At 37.3% G+C, this 25,691-nt stretch overlaps 1 protein-coding gene across 2 annotated transcripts in view; it reads left to right on the top strand.

The window, feature by feature from the left end:
• The first annotated feature begins 377 nt into the window (after nt 1-377).
• Nucleotides 378-25,691, top strand: part of SPART (spartin) — a 38,258-nt gene continuing 12,944 nt past the window's right edge. Inside the window, exons 1-8 of one of the 2 annotated variants that reach the window (XM_059377723.1) lie at nt 378-611; nt 3,832-4,643; nt 8,883-9,080; nt 11,117-11,281; nt 14,660-14,783; nt 19,466-19,660; nt 20,689-20,847; nt 20,927-21,017. In XM_059377723.1, the coding sequence (XP_059233706.1) occupies nt 3,834-4,643; nt 8,883-9,080; nt 11,117-11,281; nt 14,660-14,783; nt 19,466-19,660; nt 20,689-20,847; nt 20,927-21,017 (1,742 nt within the window). In that variant the 5' untranslated portion in view covers nt 378-611; nt 3,832-3,833. Of the gene's footprint in view, nt 612-680; nt 948-3,831; nt 4,644-8,882; nt 9,081-11,116; nt 11,282-14,659; nt 14,784-19,465; nt 19,661-20,688; nt 20,848-20,926; nt 21,018-25,691 lie in introns of those variants that run through there. The other variant, XM_059377722.1, reaches the window with a different exon arrangement.

The raw sequence follows: 25,691 nt of genomic DNA, 5'->3' as shown, positions 1-25,691 counted from the left end.
AATGATGAACAATGTTCATCATTAACTTCGACATTAATTAATGTCATCTATAGCATTTTAGTAATTTTAAAGACGTTTTGGGAAAAGGTAAGGTACGTTCACTTTGATTTTTTCCCCTTTTAGCCTCTCACATTCATAAATGGTATTCGTACGGTTGCTACTTATTCTGAGGAGTCAGGAATTTAACATCGATCTCTGTTACATAGACTTTTAGTGCGCGCGCGCGCACACTTCTAGACTTTTACCATTGGAGGTTAACTGTCTTAGAATACATTAATAACAAAGATTAGGTGCCAGAAGAGTTGAGAGAATCAGCCTTTGTTCTCCCACGTGCACCGAGTCCAGGGCTCCCTCTAGCCGTGACGGCTCTCACTGCCCACCACTCTTTCCTAGCCCCTCCAGCGGCCCTGGTTCCGCGGCGGAGAAAGATATTGCGCAAGCGCGGGGGCTGAGGACGTGGCCGCGAAGACCTGGACTGGGGGTCCGCGCTGAGGGCCTGGTTCGCGTGATTCTCTGAGGGCCTTCTGCCCTCGTCCTTTTCTCTCGGCAGAGTTACAGCTGGACTCTGCGATTCGAAGCTGAGTGACGTCTCCCCACACACCATTTTGAAGGTCAGCGTGGGCAGGACTTGGGCTGCACGGGCCGTGGGTAATCAGCCCCAGTGGGCGTCTCGCGAAAGCCGACCTGTGGGTTCCTGCCGCGGGAGCGAGGGCTGACGGGCGGGGCGGCCGCGTGACGTGGCGCGCTCTGGAGCGCGCGACTTGGAATGCTTTGTGAGTCCCGGCGTTGGGTCGCGCGCGCGTGTGAGGCGCTAAGAACCACGGGACCCGACCCGGCCCAACGCTTCGTAGCGGCGCGGCGTCTGAGGGAGCTGGTCGCTGGGCTGAGGCAGCCGGGCGGGGAACTCTTCAGGTGGCGCCGAAGCGCCCGAGGTCTGGAAGGCGCAGGTGGGGCAGCGGCTGGCGGGGAAGGATTCGCCCTTGACGCGGGGCCCCCACCCCGAGACGGGCGGGTCTCGTGAGTGCCCCGGGCCCCGCGGCCGGACCGGGCGGGGGGAGGGGCAGGGTAGAGAAGGCCCGGAGCCCTCATCCAAGTATCAGACGTGGAACTTTAGTTGAAGGAAACAATTTCGAGAGGATACTTTGCGAAGTTCTCTTAGCCCCGTCGTATATTTATGGGACCTCTGAGCCCCGCGCTCCCTACGCCCTTCACTCCTGTTTACTGGCTAACGCTGCCTCCCACTCGCACCCCTTTCATCGTGCACTTGGAACATCTCTGTCCACCATTCTTGTGCTGCCTCATACGCGCTGCTGCCTCATACGCGCTGTTTACTTGGCTTCGAAAGTGGCTGTGGTTTTGCCCCCTTACAGCTTCGTGAAAGTTCGGTGGTCTTTACAGAACGTCAGCAACCAATAGCAATTGTTTGGGGGCATGGATAGCGTTCGGGTTCTGCTCTTTCGAATGCATTTGTTCATGTTCCTTAGGGATCGAGCATCGCAGAGGCCCTCTCCGACCTAATTTCTATGTCTGGAAAAAGTTTCTCTTGGAATGTGCACTGTTTCCTGACACGGCATTATTGCGTTACCGTCGAGTGGGCTCATTTTCCCACCCACTAATGAATTGTTTTACTCTGTCACTTAAGGATCCTCGAAATTTACTTTATTGCATTGTAACAATGGATTTGCGATCAAATTCTTGCAGCTTCTGAAATACCGGTAAATATGTAAGAATTCAGCAGGTTTTCTTTGAAATGTCCAAAAGCAAAACCAAGAAAAAGGAAATGTAAGAATGTCCCCAGTTACAAACGGAGCTATTTCTCAATTGCTGTCCTTTGCAATAACAGATCCCATTTGGAGACATTTTATAGGAAACCTGTTTGAAACAGGAGGGTTTTATGTTGGTACTTTCTCACCTGTGGGGCTTTCTGAAACGTCATTTGTGTAGTTCCTCTGACAAGAATGGATGGGAAGCTATTGGAGTGAGTTGCATACAGGTATTTGAAAAAGTTCCATCTTCGTTTTTCTTGTAAAGGGCCAGGTAGGCAGGCATTAGAGCATTTTCTGTATTGGAGGCTATTTGTGATGTTGCCGGTAGCTTGTTACTGGCTTTTAGGACTTGTGGGGTTGAACTAAGTTGTCAGGTATTTGATTCAGAATTTTGCCTTTTCTCCCGGGATTTTTTTTTTTTTAAGCTTACACATATGCACACCCACACATAGTTATGTCTGAACCAAACACGTTTTACTCCTTTTACTAGAATGTTTCAAAAAATAAATGCGCTATTTGTATCTGGAACCAGGGTTTAGGTTGGGATTTAACATGATTATACTGGTGCGGGTATGTTTTATTTAATACTACAGATTGACATTTCAAAACTTTCTGTTCTCAACTTTAAAAATGAAAGTATGCGAGGGGCGCTTGGGTAGTACAGTCCTTTAACCTGCTGACTCTTGGTTTTGGCTCAGGTGGTGATCTCGGGGTGTTTTCCGTTCAGGTGGTGAGATAGTGCCCTGCCTCCCGCTGCACACTCACAACCGGAGTTGGCTTAAGACTCCCTCTCCCTGTGCCCCTCCTCACCTTAAATAAATAAATCAATCTTTATTATTTCTTCTTCTTTAAAGACTTTAGTTATTTGAGAAAGAGCACAAGTTGGGAGAGGGGCAGGGGGAGAAACAAGCTCCCAGCTAAGCAGAGAGCCTGAGGCAACTGGATCCCAGGACCCCATGATCATGACCTGAGCTGAAGGCAGATCCTTAACTGAGAGACTTAGGCACCTTCGAATCTTTAAAAGAAATTTTAAAAATAAAAAAGTATGTGGAATCATGTAATAACGGTTTTTGTCTTTTCAAGCCACTTGATAAGCTCTTAACTGTGATTAGGGATATCACAAGTATTATTTTTAAAAATCTTTTTTTATTCTTTTAAGTCCTATTCTGCAGTTCTTACCCTTGTGAAATGCATTTTCTCAGAGACTTCTGAGAATATATCAAATCCTGGAATAAATCCCAAATTAAAAATGCAGTATTTTCATGCAGACTTTTACTTTCTGTGCTGAAATTCCCCACTACATTTCCCCTGATAGATTTCCAGGTGTTTTTCCCCTGCTAAACTTTTTTTTTCTCTCCCAAGATGAAGATTGTAGCAAGAAATGCTATTTAGCAACTGACCCATGGAATTACACCATCATCACCACTCCCCCACCCCTCCCCACACTTTCCTTTTCATTTTCTCCAGTGACACATTATTTCAGGAAACCTTTCAGCATACTGTGCAACATAAGCTTTGATATGTAGGTATACATACCTACACTTATACACTTTTTTTAAGGATTTATTTATTTATTTATTTGAGAGAGAGAGTGGGCATAAGCAGGAAGAGCAGAGGAAGAGAGAATCCAAAGCAGACTCCTTGTTCAGCACAGAGCCTGACTCAGGGCTCAGTCTCACGACCCTGAGATCATGACCTGAACTGAAATCAAGAGTTGGATGATTAACTGAGAAAGCCACTCAGGCGCCCCTCAACCTCATTTTTAATTCGCTGGATATAATCTGGATTTATATTATAATGGATTTTTAAATGAGGCTCTTTGGTTCCAACATTAGGTACATGGTAGGAAACATTTATTTATTACATGAAACTGTAACAAGAAAATTATTCAGTAGATATATTCTAACTTATTCTCCCTGTTTTTATTTAAGGATTTAGGAACAAGGGCATTTAGGAATTTAGAATTCCTCTTTTCTTGAAATATGTTTAGGTAGGAGAAATTGATGATAATTCAGTAAACAAATAGTTAAATTAGATAATTAAAATAATATTTTCTCTTCGACAGAAATGGAGCAAGAGCCACAAAATGGAGAACCTGCTGAAATTAAGATCATCAAGGAAGCATACAAGAAGGCCTTTTTATTTGTTAATAAGGGACTGAATACAGATGAATTAGGTCAGAAGGAAGAAGCAAAGAACTACTATAAGCAAGGAATAGGACACCTGCTCAGAGGAATCAGTGTATCATCCACAGAGCCTGAACACATAGGTGCTGGGTGGGAATCTGCTAGACAGATGCAACAGAAAATGAAAGAAACACTGCAGAATGTACGTACCAGGTTGGAAATTCTGGAGAAGGGTCTTGCCACTTCTCTACGGAATGATCTTCAGGAGGTGCCCAAGTTATATCCAGAATTTCCACCTAAAGACGTATCTGAAAAGTCACCAGAGCCTCAGTCCTTTAGTTCACCTCCTCAGCACACTGAAGCAAATGGGAACACTTCAACAGCGAGTACAGGGTTGGTTCCTGCACCTACTTCTTTATCCTTACCATCTCAAAGTCACCCAGCAGAAGCACCTCCTGCTTATACTCCTCAGGCTGCTGAGGGTCACTACACTGTATCCTATGGAACAGAATCTGGGGAATTTTCATCAGTTGGAGAAGACTTTTATAGGAATCATTCTCAGCCACCTCCTCTTGAGACCTTAGGGCTAGATGCAGATGAGTTGATTTTGATACCAAATGGAGTACAGATTTTTTTTGTAAATCCTGCAGGGGAAGTTAGTGCACCTTCATATCCAGGGTACCTTCGAATTGTGAGGTTCTTGGATAATTCTCTTGATACTGTTCTAAACCGTCCTCCTGGGTTTCTTCAGGTAAGCCAAAGAAAAATGTAAACATAATTTGAAATATGTATATATACATTATTATTATTTGCCAGTATTTATTATGGGTCCATGACAATAAGTGCAAAAAGATCACTCTAGTTCTTTATTAATATATTCTGTGAAATTTATGAGCCTTAAGTGTCTATGTGTTTAATAGCTTCTTTTTTTAAAGATACAAAATTGTGTTACTGTTTTTTTCAAAATTGTGTTTCAATATTAAAATTGTGATGACAAGACCTAAGGGGCATCAGAGCATTCATCCTTAAAATTTTAATTCTTTACTGAAGAAGAAACTTAACAACTTCAATTTCAAAAGTGATTTATGTAACTCATGTGAATGTGTTACTGTAAACCGCCTAAATGTTGTCAAGCCCCACCTGAGGGGTTGATCTGGGCTAGACCCAGCCCAGTATGTAGAACAGTGGTCCTCAGCCAGGAATGATCCCCCCACCTACCCACCCTCCAACCCAAGGACATTTTGACAATGTCTGGAGACATTTTTGGTTGTCACAGGTGGGAGGTGGGTTGTACTACTGCTACTGGTATATAGTAGATAGAGGCCGGGGGGACTGCTAAACCTCTAAACAGGATCATTTTCATCAGTCAAAATTAACCCAAATGTTAATCATGCAGAGGTTAAGAGATTGTGGTGATAATTTAAGATGCATTTCTAACATTCCAAGCAGATAAATTTATTGGCATGCCCTTGGTTGAAGAGTAAAAACTGTTGCTAAATAACAGCTGGTGTTGTTAGGGCACTGCTGTGGAATTAATGAAATATTCTAAAGGCAGTATTTTGAAGGTGATGTTGGAATAACAATCTGTTTTTTAAAAACTGGACATCAGTACAGAGAATTGGGTTCTAGAAATGAGGACTCCTTTACACTGGGTATAACAAAGAATTTTGCATGCATGTAAAGAAGATGATTGAGCAAAGCAGGTCTTTTTGTTCAGAGTCGAGATGATGCAGTTGGTTTAATTACAGCAGTAGTAACCTAGATTGATTTTGTCTTTTTTGGTATACTCCACTTTCAGTTCTTATGCAGGTTTTACATGGAATCAACTTGAAAGTTGTTTAAAGATAACTGGAGACTTACTAGGTGTGTTTAAAGGAGTTATTGTGGGTATTGGTGAAAAAAATAAAAAGACTTCATTATTGGATAGGAAGAATATTTTATATCTCTGTAGGTTATTTTAGGAAGAATCTTTGAGGTAGAAAGAGTGGACATTATTGATTGGAATTGTGAGGAGGCTGATTAAAGCTGTAATACTTTCTGCTGACCTGGTAGTAGAGCTGTGTCGTAATACTGGAATTTAAAACCTTTGGTTGGGGAGGTGAGCGGGTGCCTGGATGGCTCAGTCAGTTAAGTGTTAGACTCTTGATTTCAGAGCAGGTCATGATCTCAGGGTTGTGTTATGGAGCAGAGCTCCACATTGGGCATGGAGCCTGCTTAAGATTCTCTTCTCTTCCTTGCATACCTGGATAGCTCAGTTAGTTGAGTATCTGCCTTTGGCTTGGGTCATGATCTCAGGTTCCTGGGATTGAGCCCCACGTCTGGCCCCCTGCTCTGCAGGGAGTCTGCTTCTCCCTCTCTCTCTGACCTTCCCCTCCTGCTTGTGCTTCTCTCCCTCTCAACTGAATAAATACAATATTTAAAAAAAAAATTCTCTCTCTCCTCCCTCTCCTTCCCCAATGTACACACATTCATAATACATACATACATACATAAAATAAAGTCCAATAAAAATAAAAAACTTTTGGGGCTCAGGCTACTGGAGATGATGGAAAGTAAGTATCAGAAACACTCTACTTAATTACATGAGCTCAACCATTAAAATGATTTGTTCTCTAGTAAAAATTTGTCCTGTTTGAGTGCTTTAAATAAAGTGTTTTTAATCTTTCTAGTATCTCCTATTTTTGGTTGTAAATAATAAATTGCACCCAAAGTTTGAGTCTCTTGAAGAGGGTCTTATTTTCATGTATTCAGATATTTCTAACAGTGACCTAAAGGCAGTTAACATGTGTTCACTGAATGTCTCTGTTCTAAAAAACAAACACTAAATCAACTGAGTATTAGAAGTTAAATAAAATTTTTTAAAATATAACTTCTTAAACTGCAGAAATCCCTGTAGGTCTGTTTGTGAAATTAGAAATTAATTTGGTCTTAAGTAGGCAGGCATAGAATTCTAGGGTTTCTAAAAACTATATTTCTTTAGGTTTTAATTTAATATACTTTTTAAACCTATTAAATTTGTAGTCAGTTCATTAGAACTTAGACATAAGGTTGTTCTCTGAAAGTGAATCTGGGAGAAATCAGCCTGTGGGGGATAAGCCCTCCAACCTGTAATGATCTACCATTACAGGTAGATCATTGAGAAAAAATAGACCTTGAGAAAGGTCTATAAAGTTTTGGTTCAGAAGATTTGGATACCCCAGTTAAATCAAGGTGTCCAGAATGTAGAGAAATCATAACAATAAAGGAAACTTTATCAAATTTTAGTTCTTTTAAGTACAACCTTTGCAACTTTGTTTTGTCAGTTTCATATCTCTGCTATTATTACTTTCTCAATATTTCAATTTTTTTTGAAGATTTTATTTATTTATTTGACAGAGAGAGATCACAGTAGACAGAGAGGCAGGCAGAGAGAGAGAGGTGGGAAGCAGGCTCCCTGCTGAGCAGAGAGCCCGATGCAGGACTCCATCCCAGGACCCTGAGATCATGACCTGAGCCGAAGGCAGCGGCTTAACCCACTGAGCCACCCAGGCGCCCCTCAGTATTTCAATTTAAATGTCTCATTTGTTGGCGTTCCTGGGTGGCTCAGTCAGTTAAGTGTTCAATTCTTGACTTCAGCTCAGATCATGGTCTCAAGGTTAAGATTCTCCCTCTTCCTCTGCTCTACCTCCCTTCTCTTAAATAAATAGATAAAAGATACATAGATAAATAGATAAATAAATGTCTCATTTGTTAATTTTATTATCCCAACCAATATAACAGCTGGGAAGTTGAGGGATAGATGTATTTCTTCTTAATATATTGAAATACATTACTATTCAAATTTAAATAATCTGATATATTACTTAAAGTCATTTCATATACCACTTATGGCAATACATCATACTTTGGAAGACACAGTAATCAGTTTTATTATGACTTCTCTAAAGCTTGACTTGTAAAAGATGAAGAAGAGTGGTGTTTGAGGTGACTGAAAAAGAGAATTTATAAAAGAAGAATTTAAAAAGGGTTATTAAGGATTTTCCAAGAAAGAATCAGACTTGGATACTCTGATCCTTTTAGGTTTATTCTGTTGGTCAGAGATGATGGCAGTGTACCAGAATTTTCCATTTTTGTTATATGAAATCTTTCATGCTTTTTGATTCATTTAACAATATTTTGATAGAATGTAATGTTCTAGCTATGTCACATCAGGTTCTCAGACTTAGTAAAAAAAAAAAAAATTAAGCAGCATTGTGAAGGCTGGGTTTCTTTTTTTGTTTTTTGTTTTAGATTTTGTTATTAAGAGAGTGTACTGTGGAGTAAGGGGCAGAGGGAGAGGAGAGAGAGAATCTCAAAGCAGACTCTGTGTTATCATGACCTCGAGATTGTGACCTGAGCCAGAATAAGTCAAATGTTTAGCCAACTGAGCCACCCAGATGCCTCTGTAAATGCTGGGTTCTAATTAAAGGAATTGTTTGGCTTCTCTGGTGCCAGATTGCTTGTGTCTAAATACTGTCTCCACTTTTTTCACAGACTCAGAGCAACTTAATTAACCTCTTTGTGCCTCGATATTCTTGTACATAAAATGACAATATCTAACTTCATGGAATTGCAAGCATTATTAAATCAGTAAATACATGTACTTGAAAATGGTTTGATTTTATTTCCACAAAAGCATGTCTAATTTGAATTATAAAGAAAGTCTTAATTTACTTTGTTATTTAAACTAAACTCATTATTGGTTATCTGTGGGCTATTTAAGGCCACCAATTTGAAGACTATAGTAGAGCAATAACAGTTTTAGGACAGTTCTTGTGAGTGATCTACACAAAGATCAGACCAGCAAATGGCTAAGTTTTAGTGGGGATTTGTTGATGCTCATGATTTTGTAAAGTCTTGTAAAATGCATTTAGAATTTTAAAATATTCTATGGTATAACAATTCTCAAACCAGTGAAAACCTAGTTTTATTCATTGGTTTTGTTTTTTTTTTTTCTAATTAATCCTTTCAGGTTTGTGACTGGTTGTATCCTCTAGTTCCTGATAGATCTCCAGTTCTTAAATGTACGGTGGGAGCCTACATGTTTCCTGATACCATGTTACAAGCGTCAGGATGCTTTGTGGGGGTTGTCTTGTCTTCTGAATTACCAGAGGATGATAGAGAACTTTTTGAGGATTTATTAAGACAGATGTCTGACCTTCGGCTTCAGGTAACTTGTGTGATCATCTTTAGAATGAAATCTATTTTAATGTAAGCACTCATTTTTAAAGAAATTGTAATAGGATGTTATATGATCAAAATTAGAAAAATGAGAATATATAATTTGCTCGTGTGTTCACAAATACTAGTTAGAAATTGGCCATAAATAGTGAAAAAGATTTGGGGCTTTAGCGTCAGTTTACCTGGATTTGAATTTGAACTCTTGCATTAATAGCTGTTTTACTAAAGTTATTGATCTTTTTAGTTTCTCTATCATAAAATGGGAATAATATTTACTTTATTGGGCTGTAGTAAAGATTAAAGTTTAATACATTAACTGTCTTATATCAGTGCTGACAAGTAATAATGTTCTGTGAATGTTAGCTCTTGTTATCACCACAGTCTTCCTGTTCAATTGGAAAAAAAGCCTAATGGGACTGAATGGTGAAGTGAAGGTAATTTTGGCATTAGCAGATGGGTTATGTTGGACATTTTAAGGATATGATTGTCATTTTGAGGAAGAAACAGGTTTTACTTGAGGGAATCGTCTTTGTTCTTGTGATAAATAAAACTAAATAAAGAGAAAATAAAGTGCAGTTTAAAATATGGTCTGTCATCCTATGAACTTGCCTAATTAAGCTTTTATTTTTTTTTCTCCCCATGTGTTGATCTGTCATAAGGAGTTAAAATACAGAGTATTAAGGAGAGGTGTTCTCAGGTATTCTTCCCCATCCTGATGTACGACAATAGGGGGGAAATATTTTTTATTCTGAAGTTGAAGGATATTGACAGCATGATAGTATACTCTTTTATTCACCACTTCAGTCAATGTATATTTAGAATCTCTTCTTTAACTAGGTAATATGTTAAATGATGGATGGGAAGACAGAACAAGAGACTGACTTTAAAGATACCATTTAATAGCTCTTATTCTCAGGCACTTACATTCTGCTAAATAATCCAATGCAGGATGATGACAGGTAATGAAATAAAAGTTCAGGAAAGAGATCAGGGAATATTTCGCAAAATAGTTGCCTTTGTGTTCAGTCTTAAAACTTCCATTCCTGTTTTCTTAGGAAGTAGAATACACTTTCATTCTACACTATCTTGAAAAGATCACAGGTGACAAGAACAGACTACTCACTAAGCATAAGAGCAGGGTCCTCTCTAGCGTTAGGTGTACGGACCGTATTATGAGAATGATCTGGTGATCAACATACACTTTACCATAGCCAATGCTATACACTTAAACTATGGTAACAAAACATGTGGTACCCTTACAGAAATGTATGTAGCCTCAGTGTGCTCATGGAGAGTAGTTGACAAAGGCAAAAACTTGGTCAAATGGGAAGAGCTCAAGTCTTAGCTTTGCTATTTACTGGCTGAATGAAATGACATTCTTAATTATTTCAGATCTATCACGGAGCAGTTACTCCCTTTACCCCTACATTCACTGGACCTATCTTACTTTTATGTTTACTTTTTGGTTGCGCGTCATTTTTAGTTTGCTGTGTTGTCCCAGAACTTCCAACTGTAAATGGAAGTTAGTTACTAGCTATAATTTTGACTTGTCTTTACTCTTAAGTATTCATTCAGCAAAGTATATGTGAGCAAAATGCCTTCAATATTAAGTGCAAAAACAGAAAGCAAAATCAGTCTTCCAGCAATGCAGAGTGGTTAAACTGGACATGAGTTTTGTTCATTGCCTTTGATGGCATTTAGTTTTACACGTTTCCTAAACCTTACCATTTGTTATTTAATTAAATTCAAATGTAGCTACATCTGACTTAGTGATAGCTTATACTAACAACTTCTCTAAGTTTATCTTTTATGCTTTGTCTTTAGAAATTTGGTTAAGCCCATATGCTGTGAACTAAAGAACTCAAGGGATTGAGGTTTGGTGATGAGATAAAAGTATAGAGGAAAGACCGGCAAAAGTGGTTGTACTTATAGACTGTTAAACACATCAGTGTTTGAACAAGCACATTATTATAACACAATTTAGAGAAAATTCAAATTTGATCTAAGGTTTAGTCTACCTCCTAGGCAAACTGGAACCGGGCAGAAGGAGAAAATGAATTCCAAATCCCTGGAAGAGCTAGATGCTCCTCTGACCAACTGAAGGAAGCCAGTGGCACTGATGTAAGACAGTTGGACCAAGACAATAAGGATGTGCGTCATAAAGGAAAAAGGGGGAAAAAAGTAAATAAAGTAAGTAAAAAAGCAATAAGGTGGTATGTGTGTGTGTCCTATTCTAATGGTACCTTTTACCAGTTTCAATTATTTATAAAGTCTTATCCCTGTTTACCAAAGCAGAGCAACTTCCAAATTCACAAACTGATCACTGGCAAAAATAATTAGAATCAGCTTTAATATTGTTTTTATTGTTTAATATTGTTACTTACCCTGTTTTAAAAGATATTCTATGTTTTGGGGGATAGATTTTTTTGAAGTATTTGAGAAATTTTTGTATTTACATTAATGTTGTTCTCTACCTTCCTTAATACACCAGAATCTTGGGGTTACGTATGCTTTTCCTTACACCACCATTTTTATTCAGTCCCTTGTTTCTTTATGGATGGTTATCAGGAAAGAAAATGAATTTTTTAAAAATATGTTTAGTAGTGGAATGCCTTGGCACAGTCACTTGAACATCTGACTTTTGGTTTTGACTCAGGTCTAGATCTTGGGGTCCTGGGATTGAGCTCCACATCCAGTTTTATGCTCAGCACAGTCTGCTTGACACTCTTTATCCCTCTCCATCAGCCCTTCCACCCCCCACTTGAGCATTTACTTTCTTATAAGTAAATAAGTCTTCAAAAAATATGTTTAGTAGTTTTTCATTTCTTAGATCCTGAGTATATGATATGGTCCAAGTGGCAGGAAGTTCAGTAAGGTATTTTAGTGCTAGAATGCTGAGCATTCTGGAAAAGTTAAATTTCTTATCTCAAGAAATTTCTTGTCTGTTGGGGAGGACAGATTAGTAAAGAGGATTTCTAGCCAGTGTGATCATTAGATGAAGGTACATAGGTTATATAGTAGGCTAGATTGCACCATCTAATATACAACCTAGCTTCATCAATAAGTGTGAGCCTATAGTAGTGTGGGAAGCAGTAAGGAAGGCTTCTGAGAGGGCATTGTGACTAAGATAACTCCTGAAAGATGAAGCAAAATTTGGTCATACACATAGCAGTTTGAAGGAGATTCTAGGCAGAAGTAGTAACATATGCAAATACATGAAGAAAGAAAATACCATTGTGTGAGTATTGAATTACAAAGTTTTGTATTGTTAATTGTTTTATTCCATATTGTAAGTGCTCAGTAATTATCTTAGCATTATCATACCACTTGAATAGTCCGCACTTTAAAATTTTTTTTTAAAAATTGTATTTATTTGAGAGAGAGAGAGAGCACAAGCAAGATGGAGGCAGAGGGAGAAGGAGAAGCAGACTCCTGCCCATCAGGGAGCCTAACATGGGGCTAGACCCCAGGACCCTGGAATCATAACCTGAGCTGAAGGCAGACACTTAACCAACTGAGCCACCCAAGTACCCCTTGAATATTCTACATTTATTTGTAGATTATGTTGAACATCTTAGACCAGCTTTGTGGAGGACACTGGGAGTCCAAGATGGTGCCAAGAAATATATTTATTAAAAATTTTTTAAAAATTTTTAATTTGCATAAAAAGCAAATACAGATGGTACTTAGTGAAAAGTAATTCTGCCTCCCATTCCTATCTATCCCTTAGCCACCTACCTCCTTGCTCTAGATATATTATTGCTAGCTTCTTGTCCTTGCAGATACATTCAAACATATAAACATACACATTTATTTTGTGTATGAATATACGTGTATATGCACACATTCACATAAGAATATGAATGGAAGACATACTGTTTTGCGCCTTTCTTTTTACTTAGTATGTTTGGAAATTTTTCACATCATTTAAAACTTCTATTTTTAAGAAATTTAATTTGTTAACTAAAAAAATCAAATTATATAAACAGGTATATACATTGAAAAACTCTACTCCCACTTTTGTCCATGTCATTGTCCCTGCCATAGTAGGTAATCACTTTTTATCAAGATCTTGTGTTTCTTCCCTAGGTTTCTTGAGGCAGGTAAAAGCAAATAAAAACAGATTTCTCTCCCTTTCTTATACCAAAGGTATAAGAATTTATTTGAATAAATAAATTTATTTGCATAAATAATTTATTTGAATAAATTCTGGGGATCTTTCAGTGTTATAAATGGAGAACCCTCTCACTCTTTTTTATAGCTACCTCATATTTCATTGTATGGATTTATGATAGTTTTCTCTAACCAATCTATTGAGTCTTTGGATGATTGTAGGCTTTTGCTGTTAGAAACCGCTTCAGTGAGTAGCTTTGTAGATCCATTGATTCATACATTTGCAGGTAATTCATCAAATACACTCTTAGAAGTGGGGTTACTGAGTCAGAAAATAAATACATTTGTAATTTTGATAGATTTTGCTAAGTTGCCCTCCCTAAGGACTATACTCTTTAGCACTTCCACCGGCATCATAGGAAACCTGTTTCTTCATAGCTTAGTCCACAGAGTGGGTGATCAGCCTCTGTATTTTGGCAGTCTGATAGATAAGAAATTGTGTATTGGAATATCGTAATTTGCATTGATTTTATTGTGAGTGGTGTTGTGTATCTGCTTAGGGGTTCTTTGAATTTTGTGTCCTGTGGCATGTCTACTCTTGTCATTTGTCCATTTTGGATTGCTAGTCTTTCTTCCTGATTTCCGGGGGCTTTCTATGTATTAGGACTTTGGCTCATTATTTAAGATAGAAGTTCCTAATATTATGTTCATTTTGTCTTTGGGTTTTAATTAGGAATGGCTTCCCCTCCCCCCCACAGAAGTTTTCATTTCATTTTTAATGTTTTATATTTTAAGTGAAGTTCTCTTCATATTTCCATTGGGAAGTTTGATTTTCAAGAAATTTTAGAGTATTATGAGGTCTGAGTTAGCCTGCTGTTAATTTCTTAGAATGAATAAATTTAGCTTTGACATTTTAAGTGTTGACTCTAGTTCTCATAACAACTGTTAAATTAGCAAAATGCAGGTATATCTGTGTCCCTATTTCCATTTAGATGGAATAGCAGTGTTTATATATTTTACTTGCTTTTACTTGATTTCTATCAAAACCAGTTTATTTGGATACATCCTTCCTTACTGATTGAGTCATATAACAAATGTTTTAAATCTTACTGAGTATCATGTGCATACTGCCATCAAGGGGTTGATAAGTTTATGAAGGAACTCATAATCTCATCAGTTTAAATATGATTTGATAAATGCTATATTGGAAGTATGTTGATATTTAAACCTTACTTTCCAGGGAGACCTTATATAAGACCAGGATATTTTTAAGCTTTATGGCAGTTGTGGTATTTTGCTTTCTGTTATAAAATATACTGGTAACTATGTTGGCTGGAGGTATTTTTATTAATTATATCTAACATTTGTTGGCTTAATATTTTATTACATAATGCTTATTATATTTTCCCATTATAATTTTTCTTTATTGTTTTACATTTGAAACATTTTTACTAGGCTAAAGACACTTCAAGTGAAGAAGTTAATCTGAGTCACATTGTACCCTATGAACCAGTTTCAGAAGAAAAAGCAAAGGAATTACCTGAATGGAGTGAGAAAGTGGCTCAAAATATTTTGTCAGGTATAACAGTAATGTTAATTTTTTTTCCCTATAATGTGAAACCTTTGGAATACATAAGAGAATACTTAGAAGGACAGTATTTTGTATTTTGGTTCTAAATGATCATTTTATAAATACTTTAAAACAGAGGAACTAGTCTTTTAGAACATTATATATTATCACATAGGTAGAAATTCTTGACTATTTTCTGTTTCACTCTAGGGAAAATTGGTAGTCAAAATCTTTGGGAATCCCCAGGCTCTCAGGATAGCTCTTCTGAACATAAAATTAGTTATTTTCCATTCTTCTTTGAAATTCTTCTTCAATCCTTTTCTCCCCTTTTCCCCCTTCCTCTTCTTCTAAAAAAAGTGATGAGGAACTCATCCCGTCTTTGGAAGCAAAGTAGCATTCCCTAACCACACTGCAATGGAGGTATGAAGAGACCTGAGGATTATAGCTAAGCTGTTTGGGATGTAGGCTGTACTATTTAATTCTGGTTAGAAAGGATATCAGATCAGTTATTTTAAAACCAGAATTATCGGGGCACCTGGGTGGCTCAGTGGGTTGAAGCCTCTGCCTTCGGCTTGGGTCATGATCCCAGGGTCCTGGGAGCCCCACATTGGGCTGTCCTCTCAGCAGGGAGCCTGCTTCCCTTCCTCTCTCTCTCTGCCTGCCTCTCTGCCTACTTATGATCTCTGTCTGTCAAATAAATAAATAAAATCTTTAAAAAAAAACCAAAACCAGAATGATCGTTACTGACATGTCTTTCCACGTTTATTCATTAACATTTTGGCTTTTCAACTGTTTTAGCTCTCAGATTTTTAGACCTTCTATTTTATTTTTAAAAACATTGCCAGTCACTCTTTAGTAAGCCAAATTTGTGACCCTGTAAAGAGATCTTGACAAGTCATTTAAAAGACTGTCAGTATAGATTTCCATCACTGCACTAAAAACCCATTAAAATAATAAAGATGTCTAAAGCAGAGGAAACCTTCAACATGAAAAACCAACAAACTAAAATAAGTGAAAATTAATTAACTAGGAACTAACATAATATTTTGCCCATGTCAGAGAGCTGCTAGAGATAAGACAAAGCCATGTTTTTCAGTTACAATTTTAATAGTTAAAATTTAGCCTTGATAAAGATTTTCAAAGACGTTCTAAAGAAAAATCTTCACTCTTACTATCCTGTCCCATAACTTTACAGATTGCTAGGCTGTTAGGTCAGCATTCAGAAATTTTGCCTATATTCACATATAAGTAGATAACTAATTTCAAAGGTTATTTTCTTAAGTTTTTTTAATTCTTACTGCTCAAGATAGTTCTATTTATTATTCCTGTGTGACAAACCATCCCAACCTTAATGGCATCAAACAACAAACATTTGTTTGTGGTACTGTGGGCCAGGTATTCCAAAAGGTCACAACAAGGATGGCTTACATCTGCTTCATGATAGCAGGACCTCAGCCAGGAAGACCCAAAGACTGACTAGTGACTCAGTAGCTGGGGGCTGGAATCATCTGAAGTCTCCTTTATTCACAAATCTGGCATCTGGGTTAGAAGAGCTCAAAATCTAGGACTGCCAAATAGAGTACCTAGACATGATTTCCATGTGTTTGACAGCTTAGCAACCTTAAGCTAGTCAGGCTTCTACATGGTAGCCCAGGGTTCCAAGCATGAATGATATAGGAAACAGGCAGAAGCCACATATCCTTTCTAACAAATTCTTAGAAGTTTCCAGTATCTCTCACTACAAGAAGATAACAGATTTAAGGGGATGTGACATAGACCTACCCCACATCTCAATGGGAGGAATGTTAAGGTCATGTTGAAAGAACATGAACAGGTGATACTATTTGGCTACCTTTGGAAAGTATTGTATGCCACTAAGTTTTTTTGTTTGTTTGTTTTTTAAGATTTTATTTACTTATTTGAGAGAGACAGTGAGAGAAGGAACACAAGCTGGGAGAGTGGAAGAGGAGAAGGAGCCTTCCTGCTGATCAGGGAGCCCAATGAAGGACTCAATCCCAGGACTCTGGGATCATGACTTGAGCTAAAAGCAGACACTTAATGACTGAGCCACCCAGGTGCCCCTCTATGTCACTAAGTTTTAGGCCTCCTAAGTACCACACAGATTACATGTACTGGTTCTATTCAAAGAGCAGAGTACCCTTAGAATCAGCTAATTCTGGGGACAGATCGCTTTAGAGTAAATCTGAGTGGTGCATCATTTGAAAATGAGCAAAAATCACACTCTGATAACACTTAGGGGACTGCTTTACTACTTGAGACTTTAGTAGGCTTTTACAACTCTTTTCTTTTCTTCTTATCTCCTCAGTTCTAACAATAGCCCTAATAGTTGGTTACATTAAAATTATTTAACTGCCACTCAGAGTATATACCTCTTTATGTGCTTTTTAATAGGTAGAATGAAAACCACCTAGCTCATCAAATACTTAAGTTACAGGTAATAAAAAAAAGTGGCAGAAAATATTCAAGATTTACTCCAGGGAAAGTGATCTGATCTGTCCGGAGACAGTTTCTACCTGACTCATGCAGGCTCTATACAAAGATAAGTAATCAGGGAACTAAAGAGCTTAATCACTTTATCCCATGGTTTGTTCCTATCTAGTGTGTGAAGATCAGTAAAGATCAGTAAAAGTTACAGTACGGTGTTTTGTGAATATAAAAAGTGAAAAAACATGAAGTTACTGCTTAAAATTTACCTGTGTAGCATATTGGCTTGAAAGGCTAGAATTACACATTTAAGAAGGCAACTGCCAAACATTTTAGATGGCGATTTTAATAAGCTCATTTGGCAAGAGGTAGAGGGTCATCAACTATAGACTGATAAGAGTACCCAGCTGCATTGGGTTAGATTTGAGCTGCATTGGGTTAGATTTGAGCGAGATCATTTTAAGTCATCTGGCAATTTCTCATTTATTCAGCAAACATCCATTGCCTGGATGGCATGCCATTAAATGGTTGCATATAAGATTAATGTGGATAGAGTAAATCTGTATCTTGCTCTACACATGCCATTTAAAAGATCTTAATAGCTACCAGTAAAATACTACATTTCCTGATCTTCTATTGTAATACTTAGGTTTTAAAGTATTATCTCTATTATACACTCTTTCATGGTGATAACTTCTTTATAATTTGCATCTAGTATTTCTCTTTCTCAATCTTATGACTTTTCACTTATCTAATTTCCATTTATTCTTAGTCATCAATGGACTCTGTCCCTCTTGTTTATTTTATTGTAGGAGTATAGTCTACTTAAGCTTTCCTTTGCTTCATTGTCATTTATGATTTCTCAGTCTTCCTTCTTCAAGTTCAGCCAGTTTTTTACTTCTTAAATCTTTTCAACCTGTAAATTAACAGCAAACACCTTATGTATATTTTTAATAGAGGTCTTCAGTCCCTACATTGTTATGGGAATTCTTTGCTGGAAGATACTGTGTCTGGGTTTGAGACCTGGTCCTCCTGCAGGGGAGGACAGTGGGGGTAGTGTTTGAGCTAGAGGTGGAAATGTTGACTGAAACAGGAAGAGAAACACAACAGTTTTTCTAATCAGTTACCACTTGGCAACTTTATTTCATTGTTTTTTATTTATTTTTATTTTTCATTGTTCATATTTTTAAATAAACAGGATTTTCACATGTCACTGGATGCTTACTCACTCACCGGCCAGAGTAATTACATAAAAACCTTGCCACATACCTTTGGAGAATATACTTAGGTATTTTATATGTCTAGCTTTAAAAGCTGCTTTTTTCAGGGTATAGCCAAAAAGGAAATATTTAAAATTGTAAGCTCTCCAAGGCAAGGTAACGCCTTCTTCTTCTTCTTAGGGGAAACTATTCTCCTGGGGATTTTTCCTTTCTTTTTCCATCTCTTCCCACTTCTCCTTTCCTCAAGTGTACACAGGGACTTTTCACTAGAGAAGTCTATGCTATCCTGCTTTCTGTCTTGACAGTCTCATTTTTCGTGTATGCTCTAAGAAACATTGAGCAAAACCAAAGGACTGGGAACTACTCTCATGAGAAATGGCCAAACCATCTAGGCTTCCCGTTTTCTTCTTATGTATTGAGTATTCTTCTCTCTTTGTCATTCAGGTTTATGTTATAAATTAAAAGGTGTGGAGATCATGGGATTTGGGTTTGGGATTGAGGGAAGAACAGGACCCTGCCTTGTGCCTTTTGTCTAAAGCAAGCAAGCAAGAGTTCTGCCCTGATGTTTGAGATCTAGCAGGTTTATTGGTTTCTAATTTGCATCATTTGTGTCTAAACCCCTCAGCACTTCATAGAGGAAAAGTGGTACCTGGACTAAGGCAAGAACAAGGAAGCCTGGGTCCTCAAGCCAAATACTGTGTTATTGGCACCAAAACCCAAAATTAGTCCCTAACAATAGTAATAATAGTATGATAAATAATGTATAGATACCTACAAGTTGTAGTAGCAGCAAAGTATACAGAAATATGTTACTGAGTAATCTGTGACCTAAGTACTGAAAGATAAATTTACTTAGAAAAAGTGTATTCCAGGTAGAAAATTACAATTGTAAAGTTGGCTTAAAAGCTTATGGTGCGTTTAGGATCTGAACATTGAATTCCTTGGGTTTTTTCCTTTGATTTATTAAAGGGTTTATAGGTATAATCAGCTCTAATATTGTGGACTTCTTAATTTTCGTATAAAAAGGTGCTTCCTGGGTGAGCTGGGGTTTGGTCAAAGGTGCTGAATTTACCGGCAAAGCAATCCAGAAAGGTGCTTCTAAACTCCGTGAACGGATTCAACCAGAAGAAAAACCAGTGGAAGTTAGTCCTGCTGTGACCAAGGGACTTTATATAGCAAAGCAGGCTACAGGAGGAGCAGCAAAAGTCAGTCAGTTCCTGGGTAAAGTAACTTTGGAGGACTTTACTTCTTTCAGTTAAATTAAAAATGATCTCTTAATTCAGGTTAATCTAAATGTTCCTTTAGATGATTTAACCTTAAGAATAAAGGATTAGGACAAAGCAGTATCATCTTGCTACTCATAGTGGGATCTATAGCAACAACATCAACCTATCTGAGAGCTCTGGAAATATTTCAGATATTTGGTACACATTACTGATTCAGAAACAAGATCTCTAGGTGATTGTTATTTGCATATTAGTTTGAGAAACATTGGTTAAAGGATTATTTTGATGTGTCAGAAAGAGGAGCGTCCATGCCTTTGAAAAGGAATGGCTCTGAATGTATTTGCTATCCTTAAATATGACACGTTCTTTTAAGGACAGCTCACTGTGTCTTAGTTGGGGTGGAGTTAAAGGGATGTATTGTTTGAATTAAGCTGATTTGGTGATTCTGATGTCAGCCTTCCCAAGTAACATGTCTCTTCATCTTCCTTGAGAATCATAGATCTAAAGTTTAGTATTTTAAGATAGCCAGATAACTCCTTAATGAATTATCATTAGATTTAGTAAGATTATCTTTTTGGTTATTCAGTATTCTTCCAATCAGATTTTGGTTTGTTTACTTTTATATAGATTTAAGTACTTTATTACTATTTCAGTGAAATATTTGTCAATGTGGAGAAAACAGAAGTACACATAGCTGGAAAACATGAAAGATGGACCTACAAGTTTTGTATTGCAGCAATCTTGGTTTTTTGTTTTTTGTTTTTCTTTTTTAAGCAAGTTGCCAAAAAGAACATTATGTTTAAGAGGCAGTTTTATCATTAGGTTCTGCAAACGTGTCTTTAAACCAAATAATAGCCTTTGTTTAAAAACTGGCCAGCCTTGGTTCTCATCCTTATATAGAGTTGCTGAATTATACAATAAAACAACTTTAGATGCTCATGTAAGAAATTTGCTAAAAAGTGGTAAAATCAAGGAAAGAATACATTTTTTCTAAGTGTTTCCCCCTTTTTATGGTTTCATTAGTTGACGGAGTTTGCACTGTAGCAAACTGTGTTGGAAAGGAACTGGCTCCACACGTCAAGAAGCATGGAAGCAAACTTGTTCCAGAATCTCTTAAAAAAGACAGAAATGGGAAATCTACCTTGGATGGTGCTATGGTGGTAGCTGCAAGTAGTGTTCAAGGTAACAATGACCCATAAATTTACCTCGCAAGGTCCATTTGTTTTGCTGTAGTTTTACTTACTTCTAAATATTTTTGCAGGATTTTCAACTGTCTGGCAGGGATTGGAATGTGCAGCCAAATGTATTGTTAACAATGTTTCAGCAGAAACTGTACAAACTGTCAGATACAAGTAAGTTGAGTTTTATCATTTTAATGAATAAATCTGTTCTAACATTTGCAAAAACTCAGGACAGTTAAAATGACTGTGCTATTATTGAATATCTAATAAAATAATTTTTTTACTCTGTTTTTCTTTCTTTCTTTTTTTTTAAGATTATTTATTTATTTATTTGACAGAGATCACAAGTAGGCAGAGAGGCAGGCAGAGAGAGAGAGAGGAGGAAGCAGGTCCCCACTGAGCAGAGAGCCCTATGTGGGGCTCGATCTCGGGACCCTGGGATCATGACCTGAGCTAAAGGCAGAGGCCTTAACCCACTGAGCCACCCAGGCACCCCTACTCTGTTTTTCTTAATATTTTTGACAAATTAATAGAAATATGTGACTTTGCCTTATATTACTAATGGTTATATTTGTTCATCATTCATGCAATGAGTAAGCTTAATGAAAAAAAAACCCTGCAGTTTCTGAATACCTTATTAACTGCATGTTCTTGTGATGGGTGATGTTTGCCAGTAGTTTTGATGGGAAAAACTTGAATTTTAATTAATCTGTTGTACCTTGTTAACATTAGCCCCTTCTGTATGTAAAGAATGTTAAATATTGCCACATCTTATTTGACTCTACCATTATTCATTCTTATTGGAATGGACAGGTGGTATGTTATCTATTTCCTATATTAAAATGTGGGCAAACATAGAAATGAGGGATCTGCCCAGGCTAATCTGATAGGTGTTAAAGGTGAGACTTAAAACAGGATCATCTGATTTTAGCTCTTTATTCTTTATAAGTCCTTGAGGAATCTAGTTCTTTTTTTTTTTAATTTTTTATTTTTTATAAACATATATTTTTATCCCCAGGGGTACAGGTCTGTGAATCGCCAGGTTTACACAATTCACAGCACTCACCATAGCACATACCCTCCCCAATGTCCATAACCCCACCCCCCTTCTGCCAGCCCCCCTCCCCCCAGCAACCCTCAGTTTGTTTTGTGAGATTATGAGTTAATTATGGTTTGTCTCCCTCCCAATCCCATCTTGTTTCATTTATTCTTCTTCTATCCCCTTAACCCCCCATGTTGTATCACCACTTCCTCATATCAGGGAGATCGTATGATAGTTGTCTTTCTCCACTTGACTTATTTCGCTAAGCATGATACGCTCTAGTTCCATCCACATTGTCGCAAATGGCAAGATTTTTCTTTTGATAGCTGCATAGTATTCCACTGTGTATACATACCACATCTTCTTTATCCATTCATCTGTTGATGGACATCTAGGTTCTTTCCATAGTTTGGCTATTGTGGACCTTGCTGCTATAAACATTCGGGAGCACGTGCCCCTTCGGATCACTACATTTGTATCTTTAGGGTAAATATCCAATAGTGCAATTGCTGGGTCATAGGGCAGTTCTATTTTCAACATTTTGAGGAACCTCCATGCTGTTTTCCAGAGTGGTTGCACTAGCTTGCATTCCCACCAACAGTGTAGGAGGGTTCCCCTTTCTCTGCATCGAGGAATCTAGTTCTAAAAAATAAATCTAGTATGAAGGACCCGAGTTCCTTTCTTAGCTTTGAATTAGTTTAAAGCCTAATATTAAATTTTTATTTAGAAACCAAAAAGTAATATTCATGGTATTCTCAACTCTCAGTTATTTGTTTTAATTATCCACTCACAACATTTCAGATCATACTTACGTATCAGACATTTGTGTTCAGTGCTTTTTAATATATGTATTTAATCTTCAGTACTATTTTTTTTTTTTGAGAGAGAGGGAGAGAAAGAGGAGTGGGGGAGGAGCAGAGGGAGAGAGAGAGAGAGAATCTTAAGCAGGCTTCATGCCCAGTGCAGAGTCCAATGTGGGGCTCCATCTCACAAACCTGAGGTCATGACCCCAGCCAAAATCAAGAGTCAGACACTTAACCCACCGAGCCACCCAGGCACCTCTAATCTTTAACACTATTATTTCCATTTTATAAATGAGGAAGCCAAAGCATAGAGCTGTTAAATAACCTTGTTGAAGATTATATCCCTGGTAAGTGGTAGAGCGGGGATGTAAGCCAGGTCTCTCTGTGACATGCATTGTGAAGAACAGTACTGGACCAACCCTGTGCTTGATGGGACTTCTGTGCACGTTTAGTATCTAGAGTTAGAAATCATGATCTATCATGCATTAACATGCTCTCCCACTATAGTAAATTACTAATGGCTTAGGAAAAACTAACTTAGTTTACAGACTGAGTTGATGATCTCCAACTGGAGCATGCATACATTTTGAATCAAAGCAGCATAGCATGTTGATCAAAAGATTTGGCAAAGAAAATATAGCATAGATCTGAAATTCTTTTTGTGGAAATAAAAAAAACAAGTCTTCCAGCTTTCTACCTCTGGGTACTTTTTTTAACCTTGATCTCTAGTACTCTTTGTGTTGTGACTCTGAGGTTATTTTGGTGGATCAATCGTAATTAGAAAAATAGTTTTTTCTTTTGTTGCAAGAATCCAAGAAAATCAGCTGTGCCTTTTCGGCCATAAGTGAATTATTTTTAGATTATCAGGATCATTTGTTGCCCTAATTGTTAGGCAGTCATGTTAGAAAGTAATAAATGCTTCCATCAGCTTTGCCTATTTCCTACTTTATTTAAAAAAAAAAATGCTTATCTAAGTACAATTAAATAGAGCTTTATTAAAGGTTAGCAAGGTTTTGGTGTAGATACTGTATTTTTGGTCCTTAGTGAGGAGATCTTAATATGATAAAAAGGACACTTTTTAACAGTGGTTCTGAGCTAATTTATTTTTATAAGGGTATGTATCGCTGTTCTTTTTATCCTTTACTCCAAAGATCTGTGGAGTGAAAAAACAGGTGAGAATTTAGTTAAGTACTTTTATATTTCTAACTATAAAGCTACTTTGGCTTAGCAGTAATTTAATTAGAAACTTGGAAAGATATTATGTGCAGTGGGGAGGTAAAGGGTTTTGTAATACTGTTTCCTCACTTATGAGTAATCTGGCCCAGAAGTAGAGATTGTCTTTTAAATGAAGAAACTGCAAGAATCAAGCAAGTAATAACTTAATATTTATCACTGAAGAAATGGAAGAACTAGTTATTCATTTAATTTAGTTCTGATTTATTTACATGAATTTACATTTCTGAATGTAAATGTAATAAATCTATATTTTTATATTTATGATTTTACACTTTGAAAAAGTATTTGATAGCGTAAGCATTTGTGTTTCTTTTCTAATCCAGCTGATGATAGTGTAATAAAATTTGTATTCTTATTGACTATAAGTTATTCTCCCAAGTTGTTTTGAATCTGCCATAATTATATGCATTATGCGTAGGAGAAAAACAAATGTATTATATATACTTATCTGATTTCTGGTGTTGAAAGCCAATATAGGAGATTATCTTTTCATTTAGGCATATTTGAAAGCAGATTGTGTTAAAGAAGTATATTATTTATACCTTTCATGGATTTATTTATTTATTTTTTATACCTACAAATGCCTATTTTTATTTATTTACTTATTTATTTAATTTTAGTTTATTTTTTCAGTGTTCCAAGATTCATTGTTTATGTATCACACCCAGTGCTCCATGCAATATATGCCCTCCATAATACCCACCACCAGGCTCACCCATCCCCCCAACCCCTTCCCTTGCAAGACTCTCAGTTAGTCTCTCAGAGTCCACAGTCTCACATGGTTCGTCTCCTTCTCCAATTGCCCCCAGTTCACTTTTCCTTTCCTTCTTCTAATGTCCTCCACATTACTCCTTACTCTCCACAAGTAAGTGAAACCATATGATAATTGACTCTCTTTCTGCTTGACTTACTTCACTCAGCATAATCTTCTTTAGACCCATCCATGTTGATACAAAAGTTAGGTGTTCATCTTTTCTGATGGAGGCATAATATTCTATTGTATATATGAACCATATCTTCTTTATCCATTCGTCTGTTGAAGGGCATCTTGGCTCTTTCCACAGTTTGACAACTGTGGCCATTGCTGCTGTAAACATTGGGGTACAGATGGCCCTTTTCACTGCATCTGTATCTTTGGAGTAAATACCCAGTAGTGCAATTGCAGGATCATAGGGTAGCTCTACTTTTAATTTCTTAAGGAATCTCCACACTGTTTTCCTAAGTGGCTGCACCAACTTGCCTTCCCACCAACAGTGTAAGAGGGTTCCCCTTTCTCCACATCCTCTCCAACACTTGTTGTTTCTTGTCTTGTTAATTTTGGCCATTCTAACTGGTATCTCAGTGTGGTTTTGATTTGAATCTCCCTGATGGCTAATGATGATGAACATTTTTTCATATGTTAGCCATTTGTATGACTTCTTTGGAGAAGTGTCTCTTCATGTCTTCTGCCCCTTTTTTGATGTGATTATCTGTTCTTTGAGTGTTGAATTTGAGGAGTTCTTTATAGATCTTAGATATCCGCCCTTTGTCTGAAGTGTCATCTGCAAATATCTTCTCCCATTCGGTGGTTTGCCTCTTTGTTTTGTTGACTGTTTGCTGTGCAGAAGCTTTTGATCTTGATGAAGTCCCAAAAGTTCTTTTTCACTTTTGTTTCCTTTGCCTTTGGAGACATGTCCTGAAGAAAGTTGCTGTGACCGATGTCAAAGAGGTTACTGCCTATGTTTTCTAGGATTTTAATAGATTCCTGTCTCACATTGAGGTCTT

Source organism: Mustela nigripes, chromosome 15 (genome assembly GCF_022355385.1).
Source record: "Mustela nigripes isolate SB6536 chromosome 15, MUSNIG.SB6536, whole genome shotgun sequence".
Classification (NCBI taxonomy): Eukaryota; Metazoa; Chordata; class Mammalia; order Carnivora; family Mustelidae; genus Mustela; species Mustela nigripes.
This window is presented reverse-complemented; position numbering and strand designations above follow the sequence as displayed.